The sequence below is a fragment of the Ailuropoda melanoleuca genome, chromosome 9 (assembly GCF_002007445.2).
Source record: "Ailuropoda melanoleuca isolate Jingjing chromosome 9, ASM200744v2, whole genome shotgun sequence".
Classification (NCBI taxonomy): Eukaryota; Metazoa; Chordata; class Mammalia; order Carnivora; family Ursidae; genus Ailuropoda; species Ailuropoda melanoleuca.
In genome coordinates, this window is record NC_048226.1 from 71,358,384 (window position 1) to 71,383,219 (window position 24,836).

General features: G+C 42.0%; 1 protein-coding gene across 2 annotated transcripts in view; it reads right to left on the reverse strand.

Annotated features, from left to right (window-relative positions):
- Positions 1 to 24,836, reverse strand: part of DPYS (dihydropyrimidinase) — a 64,326-nt gene that overhangs the window by 23,278 nt on the left and 16,212 nt on the right. For both annotated transcript variants that reach the window (XM_034668466.1, XM_034668465.1), the window contains exons 4-6: positions 23,301 to 23,457; positions 21,928 to 22,069; positions 19,480 to 19,622 (exon numbers count right to left, since the gene is read on the reverse strand). In XM_034668466.1, the coding sequence (XP_034524357.1) occupies positions 19,480 to 19,622; positions 21,928 to 22,069; positions 23,301 to 23,457 (442 nt within the window). The remainder of the gene's footprint in view (positions 1 to 19,479; positions 19,623 to 21,927; positions 22,070 to 23,300; positions 23,458 to 24,836) is intronic.

The window sequence follows — 24,836 nt, forward strand, 5'->3', positions numbered from 1 at the left end:
GAACTTGCAAGGCCCTGTTTGTTATAAACTTGATTCTAACATATGAACAGGGTCAACTCTTTAATAACAATAATATATATATAGTGCTTTAGTCTCCATGAAACACTTTCACATAACAATAGCATTTATTCCTCAAAAGAACTTTGGGAAGTTTGCAAGAAATATGACAGACTATTTAAATAAAGAGACAAGTAATACGTTACCAAAAGAAAAAAGAACAACGGGCATGAATAGATATTTCTGTATAAGGAAAAAAAACCCCAATGACTAATAAACATGAAAAAGTATTCAACTTCCCTACTGCTCAAATATATTGCAGCTGAAGGTAACAATTTTTACTTGTAAAAATAAGAAAAAGCAAAGGGGNAGCAAAGGGGAAAAAAAAGATTGTGTCCAGAGCTGATGAGGAGTTTTGGGTGGTAACCACATATGCAGAGAGCCCTTAAATGCACATATACTTTGATACCATAATTTCGCTTTCAGTAATCTGTCCAATGGAAATAATTCCAAATCTTAAAATAGCCAAAAAAAAAAAAAAGGGGGGGGACACCTGGGTGGCTCAGTTGGTTAAGCAGCTGCCTTCGTCTCAGGTCATGATTCCAGGGTCCTGGGATCAAGCCCCACATTGGTCTCCTTGCTCAGCGGGGAGCCTGCTTCTCCCTCTGCCTGCCACTTCCCCAGCTTGTGCTCTCTCTGTCTCAGAAAAATAAACAAATAAATAATCTTTAAAATAGCAAAAAAAAAAAAAAAGAGTGAAAACTGTAAAGTTATCCAAGTATATGAAACCTGGATAAAAGGCCTAACTAACACAGGGCCACCTGGGTGGCTCAGTCAGTTGGGTGTCTGTATTCAGTGCAGGTCATGATCCCAGGGTCCTGACATGGAGCCCAGCATCCGGCTTTCTGCTCAGTGGGGAACCTGCTTCTCCCTCTCCCTCTGCCTGCTGCTCACCCTGCTTGTGTGCTCTCTCTCTGTCAAATAAATAAATAAAATTAAAAAAAAAAAAAAGCCTAACACAAAGTCATTACCTAGATAGCCTTTCCTAGAGAAGTCAGACAACCAAGAATGTTCAACAGCCCTGTACAACTTGATGTCTAGGGCTTTCTATACAAGTTGCAGGTACGACTGTACCTCGTTGACCTGCCAATTATGCCCTAAATGTGCAAAGGAGGAGATATATATATATAAACAGCAGTGAGACTGTGATTGAGAAAATAAACTGGAATTCTGGGGCTATTGTGGATTTCTCTAAGCGTTTGTCCCTCTGGGATCCCATGTTATAAAGGTCATTTACTTTGATACCTCCCTGCTAGTTTACAAATCTCTCATGTCTTATCATTTTGTATGTGGTAATGATAATAATGATATTAATGTCTCAAAGTCCTACTACATGCCAACGTATCAGGTTGAAGGCATTATCTCCTTCCAGCAACCCCCAGAGGCTGGTATTTTAGCATATCTACATTTTACTGGCAGGAAACTCAGCCTCCGGGAGGTGAGGAACATGTCTCAGGTCGCACAGATAGTATTGGCATAGCTGGGATTTGAACCCAGTGATGCGGTTCTGCTCTAGATCCCATGCCCCTTAACCACTGGGCCACACACCCCGATCTATGACTTCATACGATGCTTATGTGGAGGTTGGGTTTTTTTTTTTTTTTTATCAGTCCAATTAGGTCCTGAGTTACATTAGGGAAGACGTTTCTCACTCAGCTTGGAGTACAATGTATGGCACCCAGTTGGCACTCGATAAATGCTTGGGTCATAAATTAATAAAGCTGCAATTGACTCTGCTTCATTCAATTTCCAGTCTTTCATCAAGTTGTTGGGGAAGAGTTTTCCTTCCAGGCGGAAAATATCAATTCCCCCCCCCTCCCCATTTTTGTTGCCATCATCTTGTCTGAGGTCTTACCCCTCAAGCCAGAGTCACCAACAGCCTCCCGACCATTCTCTCAGACTCCAACCAGTCCTGCACACTCATCACCCGAAAGTACTGGGTCCTCAAGCTGGCCTGACTGATGAGCCTCAATGCAGGATCGAAACTCTCAGATCCAGAGTGGCCAGGTGTGGGTGGAGTTCCGAGGCTCATCACCTGTGACCAAAAGCGCCCTCCCAGGTGACAGACAAGCAGTCCCGGTGTAGGCTTAGGCTGAAGGATTTGTTGGGATGTGGGACTTCCCAGTGGTAAAACTGGGAAAGTTATGGCCAAACCAAGACAAGTTGATAATGTCGTGTTCTCCTCTTGGTCCCAAATTCTCTATGCTACTGCACGCCCCACAAATAACATCAGTTTCTACTTGTGCTACACATAAATCAGGAAGCACAGATTCCAATCAAGTCAAATCCTCACACCAAGCCATTCAATGGCACATGCTGCCTCAGAAATTCATACTTAAACTAACACTCAAAACCCTTGGCAGTCCGCCCAGGACCAATCTTACCTTTGACTGCCTGGTATTCTGACCCCTCTGCCCAGGCTCTCCTGTCCCTTGGTAACCCCTTGACTGTATCTTTCCCATTTCTCCTTATTTACCCCTGACTTCTCCAACTGGATGGCTTTATTGCCCCCTGTCTACTTACCCAGAGCCACCCCAAGGATTCAGTTATTCAAAGCCTTTTCACAAGCCCAACCCAGCCTTCGGTGAGGTCTCAATGACCTCAATTCAGGCCAATTACTTAGACCACTCACTTATTGAGGAGTGAAGCACAAGAGACCCNACCCTTGGCAGTCCGCCCAGGACCAATCTTACCTTTGACTGCCTGGTATTCTGACCCCTCTGCCCAGGCTCTCCTGTCCCTTGGTAACCCCTTGACTGTATCTTTCCCATTTCTCCTTATTTACCCCTGACTTCTCCAACTGGATGGCTTTATTGCCCCCTGTCTACTTACCCAGAGCCACCCCAAGGATTCAGTTATTCAAAGCCTTTTCACAAGCCCAACCCAGCCTTCGGTGAGGTCTCAATGACCTCAATTCAGGCCAATTACTTAGACCACTCATTTATTGGGGAGTGAAGCACAAGAGACCTTTCCCACTTCTTGAACTGCTTGTGTTGAGCTGTTCTTATTTTCCTCTTCCAAGAGTCATTTGTCCTTTCCCACATGTATATCTTCTCTGTCCAACCAGAATTCAGCCTCTTCGGTGGCAGGTGTTACACGTTTATTTATGTCCCCCACAGCACTCAGCAATGCCACTTCTTACACACAGAGTGAGCATGCAATAAATACATGTTTATAGACAATCGGTTACTACTGTCTCTCTCCCCCCTACCACATGTGGCATTCAGCAACCCTTCCACACAGATAAATGCTCCAATTTTTTTCGTGTGGATAAACTGCCTTCTCATTCTTCTGCCTCCAGAGTCTTAGCTTTCCTTAAATGTCTCGTGGGAGAATGAAACAGAGAGCAAAGTAGGAACATTTCCTCCGCTGGTGGTAAGAAAAGGGCAGGACCACAGTTGGGAGGGGGTGGGGAGAAGGACGACTGGAAGAAAATAGAACAGAAATGTAAAGAAACCTTGAAGAAATTTTGGAGAGGGAGATACCACTCCAAATATGGAAAAAGATACAGAGAAAAGGTAGGGAGAAAAGGGCTTTGCAGAACCTAAAAAAAATAAAGCTCTCTGTATGAGAATGTGGTCAGAGAAGCCTGTGCAAAAGGTCCCCAGCACAAATGCCCAGCTCTGCCCTGGGAGGGGCAGCCTGCTCGACCCCTTCCAGAAGAGCGCCGTCAGCAGGCTCCGCACAGATGGCCAGCTTTGCATGCCTGTCTGGGGAGGCCCCTCATTGCCCAGACAGCAAGCACGCAGCCCCAATTACAGGACTGAAGGCAGGCACACTGAACTGATGGGAAATTTCCTTCAGGCAACATAATCTCGGCATAAAAAACAATATTGATCCATTGGCCTCCCAGCGAAAAAGAAATCAAGTTAGACAAAGGAAATTAGGCAAGAGGTTTAATATGACTCCAACTGCAGCTGCAGAATAAACCTAATGTTCCCTGACTCTCCTTCCTGAGCTCGCTCTGGTTTGCAAAGGCCACTCTCCCGGGAGGGCGCGGAGTAGGCATTCACTGGCACGTCTCATCTTTGAAACAAACAAGTCAACAGTCCTCTTGTGTCCAAGGAATCCCACCACCAGCCAAACGTGCTGGGAAGTGACGTCCAGGAGCTTTGGCAGATTTGCAAGGACCCAGGCCGCACGCCGGCCAGGTACACACTTGTCATCAAGGACAGAGCATGCAATCTGCAGCCCTGCAGAACGGTGAGGGAGCTCTGACCTTGGATCCCCAGGCAGATGGGCAGCTCCCTCAGCACTCCCAGCTCATCGCTCTGCATGAATACACACACACACACACACACACACACACACACATACATACATACATATGTACATTCCTTCATCTCCCTTTATATAGCATAAGAGTGAGGAGATCTCTCCACCAGGGAGAGCTAATACCTGAAATGTAAGACTCACAACTCGAGAACCAATGACTGACAGCAAAAAGGAAACTACTGCCTCTCGGCTGGCCCTGCCCTTGCCACCCTGGGTAAAAAGTGAGATTATACCTTATTCACTTAGTCTTCATCCAACTCCCGTGGCCTCTGGACCTTGGCAGGGGCCCAATAGCTGGTTTTTAATAACTGAATAAATGAAGGTGGGACGAGAACGTAATAGGGACAAATGGAAAGTTCTGCATTTAGTCTCAAAAACCAAGCGATTTTATATGCTTCTCCTGGCAAAATGTGACAGCATTTGATGTCAAAGAAATCAAGTGCTAGATGAATGTGCTAGGGAAACTCTCACCAATGTATACAAGGATGTACAGAGCCTCTGAAATAGTGAGAGACTGGAAATGTCCTGAATGTCCCAAGCAAACAACACATAATCAGTTATGCTATATTCACAAAACAGAATACTATATAGCAGTGAAAATGAATGAAACAACCTACACATTTCAACACGGATAAGTCCCAGAAAGATAATACCGAGAAAGTCACATAATAATGTATGTAGTACAAGACACTTCATATAAAGCTAAAAACACACAAAATTATGTATATGTACATATATGTAATGGTCTGGGACTGCATCTCCGTATAACACAAATAGAAAGAAACACATGGGTGTAATAAACGTCAAATCCAGGATCCAAGGTAGTTGTTGGGGGTGAATACACAAGGGCATTATTTTTTGTGCTTTCTATTTATATTAAATATTGCATCTTCTAAAAATTTTTATAACATTGAGTGTTATAATAATTTATAATGTCAGACATTATAAATTACTCTCTGCTCAAGTGGACTTAAAAAGGTAATATAGAAAAGCAGTCATTGAGTATAATCCTAGCCATTTTAATGTAAACATCAGAGAGGAAGACCCAATACCAGTTTTTAAATTATTGACTGAACAAATGTGCTAAGATATTGGAACTTATGCAATTGCTTACATTTCACTGTTTTTAACCTGCAAATGGCAATTTCATAAAGTGCATCCTAAAAAATGTAATAAAGGAAATGCAAAGTTCTATGTTTAGTATAAAACTAATCAGCCTCTCGTGTTCCTGCTCTGGTGGTATTCCAGGCAGAATCATGTCCAGTTCTCANTGAAGGCAGGCACACTGAACTGATGGGAAATTTCCTTCAGGCAACATAATCTCGGCATAAAAAACAATATTGATCCATTGGCCTCCCAGCGAAAAAGAAATCAAGTTAGACAAAGGAAATTAGGCAAGAGGTTTAATATGACTCCAACTGCAGCTGCAGAATAAACCTAATGTTCCCTGACTCTCCTTCCTGAGCTCGCTCTGGTTTGCAAAGGCCACTCTCCCGGGAGGGCGCGGAGTAGGCATTCACTGGCACGTCTCATCTTTGAAACAAACAAGTCAACAGTCCTCTTGTGTCCAAGGAATCCCACCACCAGCCAAACGTGCTGGGAAGTGATGTCCAGGAGCCTTGGCAGATTTGCAAGGACCCAGGCCGCACGCCGGCCAGGTACACACTTGTCATCAAGGACAGAGCATGCAATCTGCAGCCCTGCAGAACGGTGAGGGAGCTCTGACCTTGGATCCCCAGGCAGANAAGCAGGGCCATAGAGAACTCTGTTTCGGGAGTTAATTGGACTTTATGAATACCAACGTCTTCTCTAATTCTATGAGAACCAGTGGTTCTCAAACTTGGATATGCATCAGAATCCCCTGGAGTCCTTGCTGAAACTCAGATCTCTGGGCTCCCCCCACAGAGTTTCTGAGGCAGCAGCTCTGGGGTAGTGCCTNTACACACACACACACACACACACACACATACATACATACATATGTACATTCCTTCATCTCCCTTTATATAGCATAAGAGTGAGGAGATCTCTCCACCAGGGAGAGCTAATACCTGAAATGTAAGACTCACAACTCGAGAACCAATGACTGACAGCAAAAAGGAAACTACTGCCTCTCGGCTGGCCCTGCCCTTGCCACCCTGGGTAAAAAGTGAGATTATACCTTATTCACTTAGTCTTCATCCAACTCCCGTGGCCTCTGGACCTTGGCAGGGGCCCAATAGCTGGTTTTTAATAACTGAATAAATGAAGGTGGGACAAGAACGTAATAGGGACAAATGGAAAGTTCTGCATTTAGTCTCAAAAACCAAGCGATTTTATATGCTTCTCCTGGCAAAATGTGACAGCATTTGATGTCAAAGAAATCAAGTGCTAGATGAATGTGCTAGGGAAACTCTCACCAATGTATACAAGGATGTACAGAGCCTCTGAAATAGTGAGAGACTGGAAATGTCCTGAATGTCCCAAGCAAACAACACATAATCAGTTATGCTATATTCACAAAACAGAATACTATATAGCAGTGAAAATGAATGAAACAACCTACACATTTCAACACGGATAAGTCCCAGAAAGATAATACCGAGAAAGTCACATAATAATGTATGTAGTACAAGACACTTCATATAAAGCTAAAAACACACAAAATTATGTATATGTACATATATGTAATGGTCTGGGACTGCATCTCCGTATAACACAAATAGAAAGAAACACATGGGTGTAATAAACGTCAAATCCAGGATCCAAGGTAGTTGTTGGGGGTGAATACACAAGGGCATTATTTTTTGTGCTTTCTATTTATATTAAATATTGCATCTTCTAAAAATTTTTATAACATTGAGTGTTATAATAATTTATAATGTCAGACATTATAAATTACTCTCTGCTCAAGTGGACTTAAAAAGGTAATATAGAAAAGCAGTCATTGAGTATAATCCTAGCCATTTTAATGTAAACGTCAGAGAGGAAGACCCAATACCAGTTTTTAAATTATTGACTGAACAAATGTGCTAAGATATTGGAACTTATGCAATTGCTTANAGGGGCCCAATAGCTGGTTTTTAATAACTGAATAAATGAAGGTGGGACAAGAACGTAATAGGGACAAATGGAAAGTTCTGCATTTAGTCTCAAAAACCAAGCGATTTTATATGCTTCTCCCGGCAAAATGTGACAGCATTTGATGTCAAAGAAATCAAGTGCTAGATGAATGTGCTAGGGAAACTCTCACCAATGTATACAAGGATGTACAGAGCCTCTGAAATAGTGAGAGACTGGAAATGTCCTGAATGTCCCAAGCAAACAACACATAATCAGTTATGCTATATTCACAAAACAGAATACTATATAGCAGTGAAAATGAATGAAACAACCTACACATTTCAACACGGATAAGTCCCAGAAAGATAATACCGAGAAAGTCACATAATAATGTATGTAGTACAAGACACTTCATATAAAGCTAAAAACACACAAAATTATGTATATGTACATATATGTAATGGTCTGGGACTGCATCTCCGTATAACACAAATAGAAAGAAACACATGGGTGTAATAAACGTCAAATCCAGGATCCAAGGTAGTTGTTGGGGGTGAATACACAAGGGCATTATTTTTTGTGCTTTCTATTTATATTAAATATTGCATCTTCTAAAAATTTTTATAACATTGAGTGTTATAATAATTTATAATGTCAGACATTATAAATTACTCTCTGCTCAAGTGGACTTAAAAAGGTAATATAGAAAAGCAGTCATTGAGTATAATCCTAGCCATTTTAATGTAAACATCAGAGAGGAAGACCCAATACCAGTTTTTAAATTATTGACTGAACAAATGTGCTAAGATATTGGAACTTATGCAATTGCTTACATTTCACTGTTTTTAACCTGCAAATGGCAATTTCATAAAGTGCATCCTAAAAAATGTAATAAAGGAAATGCAAAGTTCTATGTTTAGTATAAAACTAATCAGCCTCTCGTGTTCCTGCTCTGGTGGTATTCCAGGCAGAATCATGTCCAGTTCTCAGACTTGAATCTTTGTAGGACACGGACAAGTGTGTGTCAAGAAAAGGGTGAACAGGGTGTGGTCAGGACATTGGGATTCTGCTAATCATGGACCTAAGGATCTCCTGAGGGATCAGAGAACGCTTATTTGGTGATGGGATAGCTTACTGGGGGCCGATGACTTTCTTCAAATATTTGAATGAATGAATGAATGAATGAATGAATGAATGAACTATCTTATGAGAGCATAGCTATATTCTGCATAGCTCCAGAGGCAAACATTTTATGAGCTAGAAAGAGGTAATTTTTAATGCAACCAAAGGAAGAACATCCTAATAATTACAGCCATCCCAGAGAGGACTGAACGGTTTGGTTAGGTAGTAACTTCCTTAAAACTAGTAGTAATCAAGCAGGGCCATAGAGAACTCTGTTTCGGGAGTTAATTGGACTTTATGAATACCAACGTCTTCTCTAATTCTATGAGAACCAGTGGTTCTCAAACTTGGATATGCATCAGAATCCCCTGGAGTCCTTGCTGAAACTCAGATCTCTGGGCTCCCCCCACAGAGTTTCTGAGGCAGCAGCTCTGGGGTAGTGCCTGAGAATTTGCATTTCTAATAAATTCCCTAATTATGTTGACGTTGCTGGCCCAGGGACCATACTTTGAGAACCTATGCTCTTAAAAAGAAAAGGTAGATCGGCTTCCATTAAGTTTTTTGGAGTATTTTTCAGGTCATTAGAAAAGACTGCCCTTCCCCACATCACTCACTGCCTCCGAACAGACTTCCACTGTGATCCTCTTCTGATGGGAAGGGCGTAGTTTTCCTGATGCTTTCCCCCAAAGGACTTTGTAAAAAGCCATGGCTCTCTGCTGTGCTTAAGAATATAAGGATCCTGGGATTCTTTCCAGGTATGGATATTAAATTTCTTTTGATCCATTTTCACTTTGTTTTCTTGTTTCCTCTATAACCAAGGTTCCCGTGTTTTTAAGATAAGTGGCCAGAATTAATAGTGAATCTGGGCAAAAATCAGGATTTTTTGACCCACTAAAGGATCCAACCTAGCTTAAGCCCCCTTCCTGGCCGGTTCTGGCAATGTTACTGGCCACTGAGTCTGGAATGCATCTTTGCCAACCATGGCTTTGGGGAAGGAGAGGGCAGAAGTGCCAAGAATCATTATTATTATTTTCTTCAACTCAAAAGGAAGTAATGTAAAACCGATCTTAAACCAATTCAAGGAACAGATAAACAAAGCCCAATAAAAGATTTTAAATTGCACATTGGTTCATTGGCCCAAGACTATTAGTATCTGGTTTATTCACTCAACAAATAACTATTGAGCTCTTATATGTGATGTGCCAGTACTGGTCTGAAACCTAGGGATGTCGCTGTAAATAAGATTGGCAAATGTCGAAGACAGAAAAATAGATAATATGTGTTGGGTAGAAAGAAAAATGTAGTAGGTGCTTGGTTAGAAAAGCCTATGCTTTTTACGCAACCACCTCCCCTTGATGCTTATTTTTTACCCCAATGATTAAAATAAACTGTGCTTACTCTGGCCAAGGCAAATGATCAATGATAGAATGGGTTACTGTGATCTGTTCCCAAGCTGCTTTTCTTTTATAATTAAAAAAAAAAATGCCATTATTAGTAGTCAAGTCCCTGGAAATCATTTTCTAGCTCACTTCAAAGGTTCAGTTGCATAAGAACATGCTTAAATAAACAAGCTGGAATAAATAGTGGTTAAAATTTTACCCATATGTAATCAGCAAAACCAGCTTTACGCATGCATAGTCAAAAACTTTTTTTTTTTTAAGCAAATGTCGTCTGAAGGCCAGAAAATAAATCCTAGGTGGTTGGTTGGAACAGTTTCACAGCAAACAATTTTTCAAAGGAGTCAGCTCTGGGGGCACTTAAGAGTCCTCCTTTAATCAAGCTATCTCAGCCAAAATAATCCATCCAAGCTTCTCAATTTTAGTCATTCTTGGTGAAAACTGGATGTGTTCAACACACACAAGAGATGGAACTTCTATATGAAATAGAATTCTAGTATCTTTGGTCATGTCTGAATTAAGTTATTACCACAAGGAATTTTGAATCACAGCGATAGTGAATAATAGCTCCCACTTAGTCGATAAATTGGCTACCTACTGCCACTGACCACCTACTACTACTAACTGAGCACCTACTGTATGCCAAGCATTGCTGAACATTAATTCTGTATCAAACATTTTAGTTATTTTGTTATTTTTTTCCATTATACTCTCTTAAATACCATGAGCATGCTATGAAATAAATACCATCATTATCATCATCCCTATTTTACAAATAAAGAAACCAAAATTCAGAAAAATTAAGTAACATTCCCAAGGTCACATCTAGTTAGTAAAAGGAATTAACCCCCAAAGCGTTTCTCTTTACACTGTGATTCTGCTCCTGCCCCGGGGAACCAGGAAGATGGGCAGGATTTTGTGTGGGTTAGCAAAAGACACTTATTCCTCAAGATACGTTACTATCATCTACCAGAAAACGGTCATAATTACCGTCTACATCTATGGTCACCACCGCGCGAAGGGTGCCCCCATAGTTGTGCAAAGCACAGCCAGAATAACCTTAACCTCACACCACGTGGGCTCCAGGAACGGACGCCAGACAACACAGTGAGCAGCCACAGCATAAATTGTCATTTCCACTCATGCACCTGGAACAAGGCCCCGCCTCCCACGCACATGCACTGCTAGGGTGTGGGTTCGGGAACTGGGGGAGGCGTTAGATACATGCTCCGAAACAGGCATTATAAGCAGAGTCTTCAGGCTGACCGACTCTGGAAGCAGAACTGCAGTTGCTGCGTTTCTGGGCAAGGGTGTGAGTGTGTGCTAGGATGTGCGTGTGCACGTGCTTCTGTTGAGGAGGAGGAAGAGTATAACGTACAAATTAGTCAAACAACACCCAGTGAGCGACTTCAGCAGAAAATGCCTGCAGCTTCAGTGAAGAGTCCCTGATAATAGAGCTACAATAAGAAGCCATCACTATTCGCCAAAGGGCACTTTCTCCCTTATCTCTTCTTTGTCCCCACGCTCCACAACCCCCACTACCCAAGGGTGAAACAGGCGCTCTTCCCCTGCTTTCTTGCGCGCAAGGCCGCCTCCAGAATCCAGAGGGGCACTTTCATAGGCGGCAAGTCATTACTCTTCACTGAATACAAAGTAAAATTCATTTATCTCTACCTTCGGTGAGAAAGGGAAGGAAATTAAGCAGGAGAGACAGCACAATGCCTTTAAGAATGGTATATTCAAGGTCAAAGCGTGCTATAATCGAGTTAAAAAATAATAAATGAAAATAGCTGTGAGCAAAATATGCCTGCTTTGCAGAATACAGTCTAGCTAGAAGTCTTCATTAAATGTTCCAGTGCACACAATGTGTTAGCTCTGTGTTCGTGTGCTTGAGATTCTGTGAGATATCCTGTAGCTCATAAATACTGAAAAGGGACAGTTGCCATGGTAACTAAGTGCTATTTAATGAATACCGAAGAACTGAAGCTCATAGGAGAGTCTTCAATTGCCAGAACGTGTGTTACTGCTGCGGCTATGAGCTTGCAAGTAACTTACATGCCATCCTCTCCAATATGATTTTTAACAAGTTGCCCAATTTGATGGGTCTCCGTCTTGACCACATGAGGCCACAAGATTCTCTCTTGACACCACATGAAAATTCTACTCCTGATCTCTTCCCCTTGGCTCTAAGTACCTAAATATTTTACAGAAACGAGCCAAATATTTAGATAAGGAATGTGTCCTTGAATTTAAATCTTTGACCCAAGTAGTGAAGCGTTAGGACACATATCTCTGTCACAACCAATAGACACCTGCTCAAGGAGCTGTCAAGACTCTTTTTACTTCTGAAAAAGGTGAACGCTCCATATGCACCAAATGTGGGTTGTTTCCATTGTGCAATGACCTGGAAGAGCTACTGCGGTTGATTTTTGCAGGAACTTTTTACAGGCTGGTAACATCGTAGGTAATCTTTCATTAGAACGTCCAAACCTTCTCTACAGACTCCCACTCCCAATTCTCTCTCACCATTCATCCCACATGTCAGATTTCTCATCCTGGAATCATCTGGCTTTTCACAGGTTTAAAAAAAAAAAAAAGGCATGGCTGCATTGCTTTTCCTTGGCTCTGGTCGCCTCCGGTAACTATAATGCAGCCCATTTTTGAAGGTTGCAGGCTGTGTTGCAAGCAGACTTACTTCTACATGCCATTAATAAATAATGAGAATTTAGAAAAAGGGGGAAACATCTATGTACCATGAAGCCAAAAATCATTAGCAAACACATCCATTCTCCAGAGGCTGGCTCTTTCTTGCATAACCAGCACCTCAAATGGCCCGGTTGGGTCTCAGTGTGGGCTGTGGGTGCCCCCTTCAGGCTTTGGGGTGAAATGCATGCTGCTCTCATTTCAGATACTAACTAGTCAGCTGGGCAACTGTTTTTGCTAAAACCTTTCCGGGAAATTTCAAAGGAATATGGTGACCCACCTCTGATGGTGTGGTCAGACAGAGAGCCCTCACATCACCAGCCATCACCTAATATTAAAACCAGGTAGGAAGAAAGAAAAGGCAGTGTCATTCAAGGGGAAAAAAACCCCGTAGATATATTCACTGTATTCATTTGATTAAATGATGCTTTTCCACTAGATGAGCTCTGTTGAAAATTGCCTCTGTCTGTAATAAACAAAATTAAAACTGGAGAGAGGCAGCCCATGACTTCCTCACCTTCCTGCTTCCCTCCACAGCCTGAAGCTGTCCTCTCACATAATCCTGGCCTTAGCTCCTTCCTCCCAGACCCTGGTTTTTCTTGCTTTCATGTTTAGTCTTGACATTCAGGGACAGAAGCCCCATTTAACTGTCCTCTCCAATGTGGTCCTACACCAATGACGGTGCTAAGGTGAGAATGATCTTTGAACTTCAGCGGCTTCTCCGCCTCTCATGTGATATTCTTAACACATTCCTTCTAAGAGGGAGGGTATTTGACATTGTATCTCCTCTCCTCTCCTGTCCTGTCACTGTCAGCTTCCTAAAGGCGGGGCCTGGCTCTCACACAGTGTGACCCTCAGGTCGGGCCCACCGCGGTGCTCCCGTGCTGAGTGACTCTAGTTACTTCTTGTTCTTCTCTGTAAGAGCTGTTTAACAAGCTAGTTCCTCCCCAGCCTCAAAAATGAAGAAGACACAAAGAAAAAAGACCAGTGGAGCAGTTCTTCCTCCTCTCCTGGGAAAATCCTTTCAACTTATATTCATCTTGATTCATTCTTGCAACAATCATTTACTGACAACTTGCAATAAGTTAAAAGCATAAGGGGAGGGAATGCTACTCTCCTTTACTTTTCCTCTCACTGTCATTGCTGCTGATGTAATATTCCCAATTTTCCTTCATGCCATTTCTTTGTTTTTCACCAGCCTCATTCATGTGATTTGATAAACTGATATAGTGCAAAATCATTGCCAGAAAGCATTAGCTCACACTACCTTCATGTCACAGAATCACCATTTCTTTTTTGTGGTGAGAACATTTAAGATCTCCTCTCTTAGAAATTTTAAGTATTTAATGCACTTGCTGCCATTTCTTAGTCATGTGACTCCTACCTGCAGTGTGGAAGGCTGGGTCCTTCTTGCTCATCGGTTCAACATGTGTTGTGCTTCTTTCTACTCTGGGCTGAACTGGGCCAGGCCCTGAAGATGTAGAATCAATTAAACCTAGAACTAGAGCATAATTCCCCGCTCCCTGAGTGTGGGCTGGACACAGTGACTTCCTTCTATAGAGTACAATCTGGAAAGGGGGGAAGTGAGTGAACTGGACTGTGCAGAAAGCGAGAAGCTCCATGTCAGCCAGCTGATCCAGATCAGCATCAGCAGCGATAAGTCATGTTGATAGGCTGTATACTTGGAAGGATGGGATGACAATGGCACTACCGCTACGGACTTCCTCCCCAAACCCACAACCCCAGGCTAATAATGAGGAAGACATCAGAACAGTCATAACAGAGAGACTTTCCACAACATGCCTGCCCAGGACTCCTCAAAACTTTCAAGGTCATCAAAAACAAAGTCAGAGAAACTCACAGACCACTGGAGGCTAGAGAAACATGATGACTGAATGTCGTGTGGTGTCCTGGATGGGATCCTGATCAGGAAAAAGAATATTAGGTAAAAACTAAGGAAACTTGGGGCACCTGGGTGGCTTAGTCGGTTAAGCCACCAACTCACAGTTTCAGCTCCGGTCATGATCTCAGGGTCGTGAGATCCAGCCCCTGGGACTGCCTCCCTGCTGAGTGCAGAGTCTGCTTGAGATTCTCTGCCCCTCCCTCTCCCTTCCCCTCTGCTCCTTCTCCTGTGGGTGCTCACAATCTCTCTCCCTTTCTCTACAATAAATAAAATAAAATAAAATAAAATAAAATACCCTAAGAAATCTCATTAAAGCATGGACTCTAGTCAATAGTTACATACAATATTGGTTTACTGGGGCACCTGGGTGGCTCAGTCGTTAAGCGTCTACTTAAGGGTCCTGCGATCGAGCCCCACATGGGGCTCCCGGCTCTGCTGGAGCCTGCTTCTTCCTCTCCCACTCTCCCTGCTTGTGTTCCCTCTCTTGCTGGCTGTCTCTCTCTCTCTCTGTCAAATAAATAAATGAATAAAATCTTTAAAAATAAATAAATAAATAAATAAATAAATATTTGTTTATTAATTATGACAGACATACCATAGGAATAATAATGGAAACTGAATGTGGTTTGTATGGGAACTTTCTGTACTATCTTTGTAATTTTTCTGTAAATCCAACAATATTCTGAAATAAAAGATGAATTTTAAAAATTGGATTTGACTTCGAGAATGTTAATGAGGGAGGAGGCAGTGAGTAAAGACCCTGCGGTCCACTCTGGGAAGGGGATGCACTGCAGTCGGCAGAGCTCAGTCTGCAAGGTGGGAAGAGGCAGACTCCCACAGAGACAATGGGGCAGCAGCGAAGATGGGGGGAAGCTCCGGATGGTGGACAGGCAGTTAGAGAAGGTTAAAAACATTGTCGTGCCTCAGAAAGGTCCTTGTTGAGGTCATCAGCATAAATTTTGGTCAGGAACAGCCAGCCCAGATGAGCTACTTTCTCGTAACAAGCAGCCAAGAATAGAGAAAGCTGGAGCTATGATCGGCCCAGATAAGGAATCTGCAGACATTTCCCCCAAATTCTCTCATTTTGATAGGAAGCATGATAAATGCACTTTCTTCTTGTTCAAATAGTCTTCCAGATCCATTATCCTATGAAGCCTCCTCTCCAACTGCCCCTTCGCTCCTGTTTCCCACATTCTGCGATTTTCACACTGAAAAGGATGAATCATCGGAGTGCAAAACATTCTGAGGGTGGCTCAGAGAAAATTCTTAAATTAAAGGTTTGAAGAAGCCAGACGCAGAAGAGTTCAAAGAAATCCAAAGGGGGCGGAGCCCGTCACTATATCCCGCCGAGGAAAGATCTCCATCGTTCAAAGGCTAGTAAAAAGGAAAAGAAACACAAGGAGGTCTCCAGTTCTTTAAAAGAATCCGAGTGTCAGAGGAATAGAAGCCTCTGGTTCATCGGCCTCCCTGGACACCTGAGGCAAACAGCTGAGAACACCTAAAAATGAAGACGGACAGCACAGAATGACACCAGCATGTCTAGGCAAATAGGCAGGAAGGAGGACAATACATATCTTGTCTCTGGGGAACACGTTCTTAGTTTATGACACATCTTCACACACGTTGTTCCATGTGATCCTAACAAAAACCCGGTGAGGTAGGCGTAACAATTATTAATAATCTCACTTTACATATGAGAGAAGGGCTGCTCCGAGACCGTAACTGACCTGCCTGGGTTCCCTGCTCGGCACGGATGGAGCTGGGACCCAAATCCACACAGCAGGCACCCAGGCTGTGCTGTTTTCGCCTAGGCGGACGCCACAAGCAGATGTAGGTAAAAAAGACATAGTGCTGGTAATTGAATGTCATTGCGCATCTTTACTCCCAAAGACACCTGTATGAAAACGTAACTATTTAATTTTCTGCTATCATGACTGCTATAAAGTGAAGGGCAAGTATCATCTAAGAAGTACTAGAGAATTGATAAGAGAGAGAGATAAAAAGAAACTTAAAAGCACAGAAACTTTTTAGTTTGACCTTAAGTTAGTTCTTCTTGGATGAGGAATGAGGGACATGAAGCAGGTAATAGACGGATCTGAAAAAACAAGAAGTAAGCTTCTGGATCGTTACGTGCTCTTCTGCAACAGCTAACTAGGAAGGGAAGGGCAAGGCAAAGGTATAGATATCAGCAACTCAAACTTATGCGAAAGCGCTCTAAATTTATATCGCCTAAAAACATGACTCAAAGAGACATAATCACAGCCTATAAATATCCCCCAAGCAACAATATATGTGGAAATAAAGTAAGTGAATTATTCACACCCGTAGGTTTGGGTCATTTCTCTTTGTCCGGTTGTCTAAGGAAGACAATGCTTTACCCCTGAGCTGGTGTCACCCTCACAATGAAAACAGCCAAGGAGACTCTTAAGGTGGGTCCTGCCACATGCCAGGTGTAGGGTGAAAAAGGGGAACCACAGGAACAGCCTTCCACGGCTCTTCACGCTATTAGGAACGAGGCTGGATCACTCCATTGACTATTTTCATTTCTCCCTCACGTTGAAAAGGGATAATAGAGAATAGAATCAGATTCAAAAAGTCTTTTTGTGACCGGCCTGCTTGATCGGAAGAAAACACAGACCATGAACAAACACAGACAGTATAAAGTGCTCTGCTTCGGTGTCAGGAGATAGCATGGTATCAAATCTCATGAACAACATAAAAGTTTGCAAAGTCAAAGGCACCGTTCACAGCCGCCATTGTGCTATAGTTTTCCCATTGCCGTAAGGGGGAGTCCTATTTGTCTTACCTTGTAAGTCATGTTTCAGATACCAAAGCATTTTATAAAACCCCTGAGAACTGTGCAAATGCAAATGGTTGCTAATTATTATCATTATTAGGACTCCCCCAGATGCAATGCTTCAAAAACACCCTTTTTCATAAATATTTCTTCTGCGTGATCGTTTTCTCCCTTTTGAAATTTTTGAGGTTTTCTGATTAAGAATCATCATCTACTCAAGCCACAAATCATTTCAAGAGATTTATCTGTCCCAGTACTGGGGGCAGCCTAAACTGTTTGAATCACAGCAGAAATGATGCTGGGCGGGCCCCTGCCGGGTGTACAATTGCGTGAGTAGAGTGATATTTGAAATATCAGGAACTCTCTAAACACGGCATGTTCAATTCTTCTACAGACAAATCCAAATCCAAGCAATTTTTTTCCCCTTTGTCTTCCCAAGGACAATTTTTCTAGTCTAGTAGAGAAGCGCCCCAAATTTAGTTTTATGTCTTTATTTCTTCTGCAAGGAAAGGTGCCTAGATGATTTGACATGCAGATATTTAGTCTTTAAATAATCAGTAGTTCCTTGTTATCATCATAACAAAGACGCTGAGCTGTGCCTTGTTGGTATCTTAGGACATTTGTGTCAATAAGATGTTCATGTCACCATGTACTGCACTTCATGACCGAAAGCCAGCAACAGGCTGGTACGGTCACTAAAGCTTGCAATGACTGCGGACTGCCCACGACGTGAACTGCTGCCTGAGTTGGGACAATGAATGCCCAGAGAGTGTTAAACTACAAATGACAAGCATTTTCTATGGGAGTATCTGGGGCTTATTTTTAAGCTCATAGCAGTGGTAGCCCTAGTGTTTCTCTGTCTTCTGTTCCCCAGGCGTGGCCCAGGAGCATTTCAATTGAAGCTGGCCTTTGTGACAATAGCACCTCCAAGAAACCATAGACTTTTGCTTAGTACAATTATAAACCTAGTAGACCTTGAATAAATGCCTATTCAGTGGAGGTGGAAGTCTTATGTATCCCTATTTACACATGTATGCATGCGTGCGTGAGCACGCACACACACACACACACACACACACACATGCACAGACAACATTAAAGTATGTGGGATTTTCTCCAGTACAAATACAAAGGTTATGGAAAACACAAACTGGGATGCAGGTGTTGTCTGTGCTAATGTCTTACAAGGAGAAATTACCAGAGCTTCAGCCTCTATTCAACGCTTTCCTGAGTTGGTGAAAATTGCCAACTCTGCAATATTAACATAGAATTATGGAAATTGGAAACAAAAAGCTGGAGTCTACTGGGAATGATAAGCTCAAGATGAACTCAACTGGAAAATTTGGCTAACTAAAAGTGACATCCTTTGTGCTGGAATTTTTCTATCTGAAAGCTTTAAAAAGGCTATAATTATTTTGAGTTTTCAATTCAGCCCCTTTCAAACTAAGCCTCCTATTTTCTTCACTACTCTATACCTTTCCTCCCCATCAACTCCAGTGTCTGCCAAGCTTACCCCTGAAGCGGTAAATTCATATTGGTTTTATATACAAATGCATCTCCAGGGAATGGCAAGCAACACAACTTTTGCATCCTCTAAGCCAAAGAAATACATTGTACAAATTTGTGCATCAAAACTCTTATCTTGGGGTGCCTGGGTGGCTCAGTCATTAAGCGTCTGCCTTCGGCTCAGGGCGTGATCCTGGAGTTCTGGGATCAAGCCCCACATCGGGCTCCTCCGCTATGAGCCTGCTTCTTCCTCTCCCACTCCCCCTGCTTGTGTTCCCTCTCTCACTGGCTGTCTCTCTTTCTCTGTCGAATAAATAAATAAAATCTTAAAAAAAAAAAAAAAAGAGTCTGCCTGTGGCTGAGGTCACCATCTCACAGTCCTGGGATCATCGAGCTGTGCCAGGTTCCCTACTCAGCAGGGAGTCTACTTTTCCCTCTTCCTCTGCCCCTCACCCTCACCTGTTCTCTCTCTCTCTCTTTTTCTCTCTGTGTCTCAAATAAATAAATAAAATCTTTAAAAAAAAACAAAAAACCTCTTATCTTGTGCACAGGCTCAAAATAAAGGCTAAATAAATAACCTAATAAGAAGTGTCTGATTGAGGCCAATAAATAATTTCTTTGCAAGTGAGTGCTTTTTCTCCATGGAGAAGCTAAGGAATACAAGAACTTAGGCTTACCTGGTGGCTTTTGGGTCCCAAATCACAATGTCTGCATCTGATCCTACAGCTATTCTTCCTTTTCTTGGATAGAGATTGAAGACCTTAGCTGCATTTGTGCTGGTTACTGCCACAAACCGGTTTTCATCCATTTTACCACAATGCTGTAAAACAATTCAAGAAAGAAAATGCATTTGGTTTAATGACCATGTACTTAAACATCTTCTATCAATAAAAGTGCAAGACTTGTATCTCTTAGAACCAAACAGAACTGCACCTATTTTCTTACACTGTGGAGCCAAACACCTCTGCGGATGCTGGCAAGTCTTAAACATCATAATGATACTCACGGGGATGATGGGGTAACACAAGCCTGAAGATAACTTTTCACAAGCCTAAGTTTAACCCCCACCCTGCATGAATTTTCCCCATCCTTCCCAGCATCACACACAACAGCTAAATGTTGGCAATAGCATTTTTGATTTTTGTTTAGAGTTTACTACCACGACCTACTACTTTTATGATCTGGCTTCTTTACTGTAGACCTAAGATTTATGAAATGATCATGTAGACAACAGGTAAAATATCAGAGAGTCAAAATGAGACATACCTTTAAATCAGATGACAAGACACTTAGAAAGAGGAAAAATCAACTCAAGGGATTAAGTTTTGTGCTACTGAAATGTACATGTACCAATAATAATGGACAGTCTATTACAAGAGATTTTAATATGGACAAACTTTGGGTAAATGTGGTCTCTCTAAAACCATATGATTTGTTTTTTTAAATGTTGAGAGTTGATCCCTATGTACATTTATATGGGTAGGAACATCCTTCAGGTTTATTTAATTATCAATGTGTCCATGTCTCACAAAATGATTAAGAACCACATCCTGTGAGTAATATTCCCATGACTTAACCAACTTAATGTTTCATAAAATAACATAGTTTCTGTACAGTATTAAGAAATATTCAATTATTTTAAAGTCATTTATACACTTGATATAGTATGAAAGTTTGCTGTAATACTCATTATAATAGCACAAGTTCAGAGAAAAAGGTTGAACTTTTAGCAAGAAAAACTAACCAAAGAGAGAGAGAAGAGTCATCTGGGATGATTAGAGTTAGGGTAGAGGTACAAAGGGCTGAGAGGATGATTAGCAGAAGACAGGGCTATGGAAATGTTTTGAAGATCCTTACATGTAAACTGATTGTTCAAATATCATCCTGTAAGTAATGGAGAATATTAAAGGGTTTTAAAGCAGAAAGCAACGTGAATAGTCCTTTGTTTTTGGAAGGCAGCACTGGTACTAGATTACAGCATAGGCTGTATAGCATAGGCAAGTGAGAACCTGGTAGCAGGGACCCAAGCTGTGAGACTACTGCAATGGTCCAAACAAGAGACACGCCTCAAACTAGAGTAGTAAACATGAAGATGAAAATAAGGAGACATGTTAGAAATCCAATTGACAAGAACTGGTAAATAATTAGAAGGAATGGTATGTGGAGGGGATTCTGAGGTGTGAGATAAGTAGTGTGTCATACAAGGGAGGGTTTCTGAGAAATGAGTGAGAATGGTATGAAAATGGTGGCCCCAGGCAAGTCTCCCCACTGATCTGTACAGCTACACATGTCAAGTGGATGGACAGACAGGTGGACATATGAACATTTGGCCACTTGATTCTTCTCCACGTTCAGGGAGAAATTTTGAAATCATGGACATTTAAAAAAATCTCTTTTTTCTAGGCTTTGGGTTATTATTTATGTGACTTTATACAGCAGTTTCAAAAATACAACATTCAAAGTTCCTCAAAAAGGGACATCTACAAAAATTTCATGAAAAGGATATATGAACATAATAAAAATCCTTCAAGTATTTTCGATCATTCTAAGTATTTACATTCCAGTAATACATGAGGAACTGGGGCTCAAAAACAAGACATCAAGTAGAAGGGCTATAACGTTTCATAGACTTAGAGAGGAATTCTCTTGGTACCCAATCTAAATTTACCCCCTAATGTCTGGATAACGATGTAATGCATCTTCTAAACTCAATTACACAGAGATGAAAATGATTTCTTCTTCTTATCGTGGGGGGTGGGGTGGCGGTGGTCATGGTGTCATTCCCAGTCTCCACTCTAATAAAAACAATCAAAAAGATTTTCTTTTCTTTTTTTTTTTTTAAGATTTTATTTATTTATTTGACAGAGAGACAGCCAGCCAGATAGGGAACACAATCAGGGGGAGTAGGAGAGGAAGAAGCAGGCTTCCAGCGGAGGAGCCTGATGTGGGGCTCGATCCCATAACGCCAGAATCACGCCCTGAGCCGAAGGCAGGCACTTAACGACTGTGCTACCCAGGCGCCCCCAAAGAGATTTTCTATGAAGGTTTTTGGCCCTCTGGTCCTGAAATGAGCCAGATCCTGGCTAAAGAGTTATGCAAAGCAAGCTGGATTCTATGAAACTCACCACGCCTTTTTCCCATATTACGGACATCCGGTCCTCAACACCGTTTACCCCATTGGGAATCTTAGTGAAATCATCCTTCCCCAGAGCTTTCTGGCAGGTGTTGAAAGTGCAGTGGTCAGTTCCTGTTGTGGTTAAATCACCACTGGAAAAGAAAAACACACGATAGTATGTGATGAGTAGATAAAAGAATGTCAGGAGGAAACTACCAGAACTTTCCTGTTCTTCTGATGCCCTCCTCAACTGAAAGTCAGAAAACTGCAATGGAGAATGAGTAGCTTTTTCAATTACATATTTAAGCCACACCCATCTCTATTTTAGGAAGCACTTTTGAAAAATAATACTCTTATAAAAAGTGTGATGCAGGACCATGCTCAGGTCAGAAAAACTAGTTCTAGGCTCCATCATTTGCTGGTTCTATGATTATGAGTTTGTCCAATGCTCAGTCTTATCTAGAAATTGAGGATGATATGTACTTGATGATAATTATTTTAGGATCACTGGCAATAATGTAATTGAAAATTCTTTTTGAGCAGAGCACTACACAAAGATGAACCTCAGTGACCCACATGAACAGAGGCAGCCCCTGGCCAAATGGCAACGTTGTGAGGAGCAGAGATGTGACATTGAGGATGTTCATGTCCCCAGTGACAGCTGTGCCTTGAATTGTGAATAATCTCGGAGATGTAGACATGTGAAGCAGGAAGAAGGCCGAAAGAAAAAGGTAAATGAACTCTTGAAATTTTGTTGTGAAAAACTGTTTGTTTTCACTCTAGACTAACTTGGGTCCAGCATCTGAATGGGGGGGGGCGGGTTGGGATGTCCACGAATGGCGTATTTCTCAAGAAAAGTAGTCATAACTTCCCGGGAAGTAGCATCTCTGAAAATAGTTTGGAGGGCCGTTCATAGGGATAACCTCTCTGAGGGCAGGATTTTGCCTATCACCCCTACAATGGCTCTGCCCTAGATCACAACCTGTCTGATGTATACAGGCACATCAGCTTCTTGGCTTATATCAGCATAGAAAAATATTCCAGAATATGTGAATGATTAAAAATGAAGCATAACGAAGAGACCAGGTTCTAGGCAAGAAGTGATAGAAAAGATGAGGAAAAAATTAGAAGAGAGCAAAATTTCAGTAAAAATTATCTGATTTCTCTGTGTCTGGGAGAGATTTTTACACCGTATCATAATGAAGCCATTGCTTTTTGGTCTCAGGTGAGTGACTCTCCACAGCTTACCATGTCAAGTAGAACAGAACACTGGAGGTCAATGGAAGGTCAGACAGTAAGACAAGGTGTCCTACGCCTAAACCCAAGACTCATATAATACCTTATTTTGGCAAAACCCTTCACAATCATCTGCTGAATTATTACTTAGCCAATAGATTCATGAGGAAGTGAGGCGTTGAAGGGTCCGGTCGCAGGGGTGGCCCCATAACGTGGTGGGCTGCATGATGCCAGTCTTTGTGCCAGTAATGAGTGCCGTCTGTGCCGAGACTTGCCGCTATGGGTTCTCCATAGACCACTTTCCCTGGAAATTTCAAAGGAAGCATTCAGCCCCTTAATTTGGTCTCAAGAGAACCATCTGACAAACACACAAACAGTAGTCTTCTCTGTGCTAGCAAAAGATGATAGGAGTCCCAGACTCTAAGTTACCGTTTGTGGGCAGGATTTAAAAATGACAACTACCGCTTAGTGAGCATTTACTATGTTCCAGCCCAGGTGCAGTGCTCGTTGTGATAATCATACCCACGCACTGATACTGGGCTTGACCACATGGCTTACTCCGGCCAATGAAATACGAATGGAAGTAACAAGTGCCGGTTCCAAGCAGAAGCTGTTAAAGCCACAATGAGTATTCCTTCTGGCCTTAGACTGTCACAGGCTGGTTCTTCAGTTGTGTCTCAGGATGAAGAGCATATGGAACAGAGCCAGGGCCAACCCATGACGGACATGAGTATGAACGAGAAATAAATCTCTGTAGTTGGAGACCATTCATATTTCAGATTCATCTGTTACTGCAGCATATTCTAGGAAATCTTGGCTGATATGTGTGCCATTATCTCAAAAACCCTCCTGGGCAAATGCTCTTATTATCTCCATTGAAAGATGAAAATCAAGTTGATGGGGTTAAATAACTTCTGTAAAGGTGTATTACATGCACTCAATATAACATAGACGGAGTTGAGGAGGTAGGATCTGAATCCAGGCATTTTTTACTCCAGTGGTCCTAACTTCTATGCAACACTACCCTGATGACAATTATCACATGGTCATATGGAGTTCAACCACGGTATAGCTCTGTTACAATCGATTGAGAATCTCTTCATACCCTTAAGGGAAAAAAAAACCAAAATTCCTCCAAAAACTTATGTAAATAAAAGAACACTCAGATAATAAAATTGTAGCCAGAAATGCATATTTTAAAAATCATGCAAATGAGGCCATCAAGAGCACACAATGTTAGAAAAGCTAATAGTGCATAGTGAATTTGAATTTAAAATCAGAACCCTAGCTCTGATTAGCATTTGTTGGGATAATAGATGCACTGGCATCGAGCTGATCATCCGCAAGCAGTCGCAGAGGTGAACACAGAGTAAGGGATGCTGGCGTACGGAACTGGTTCACTCTGGCTAGTCAGACAGTGGATTTCAGTGAAAATCCCGATAGAGAACTGAAATGAACTCATTTTGTCAGAGGATACTGACAGTGGATGGCCACCAGCTGCCTAAGTCATATTCAACTGGAACGTAGCACCCTCTCACAGATCACACACACACACACACCGAATGCCATCCCCCTTCTGTTTCTTACTGCCTTACTCCCAGAAAAGAGGAAATACCATTAGTATCTCATTCTGGTGTGTAGGACAAGAAGCAACCCTTTTTAAATGTGAACTAAGAGGTAATG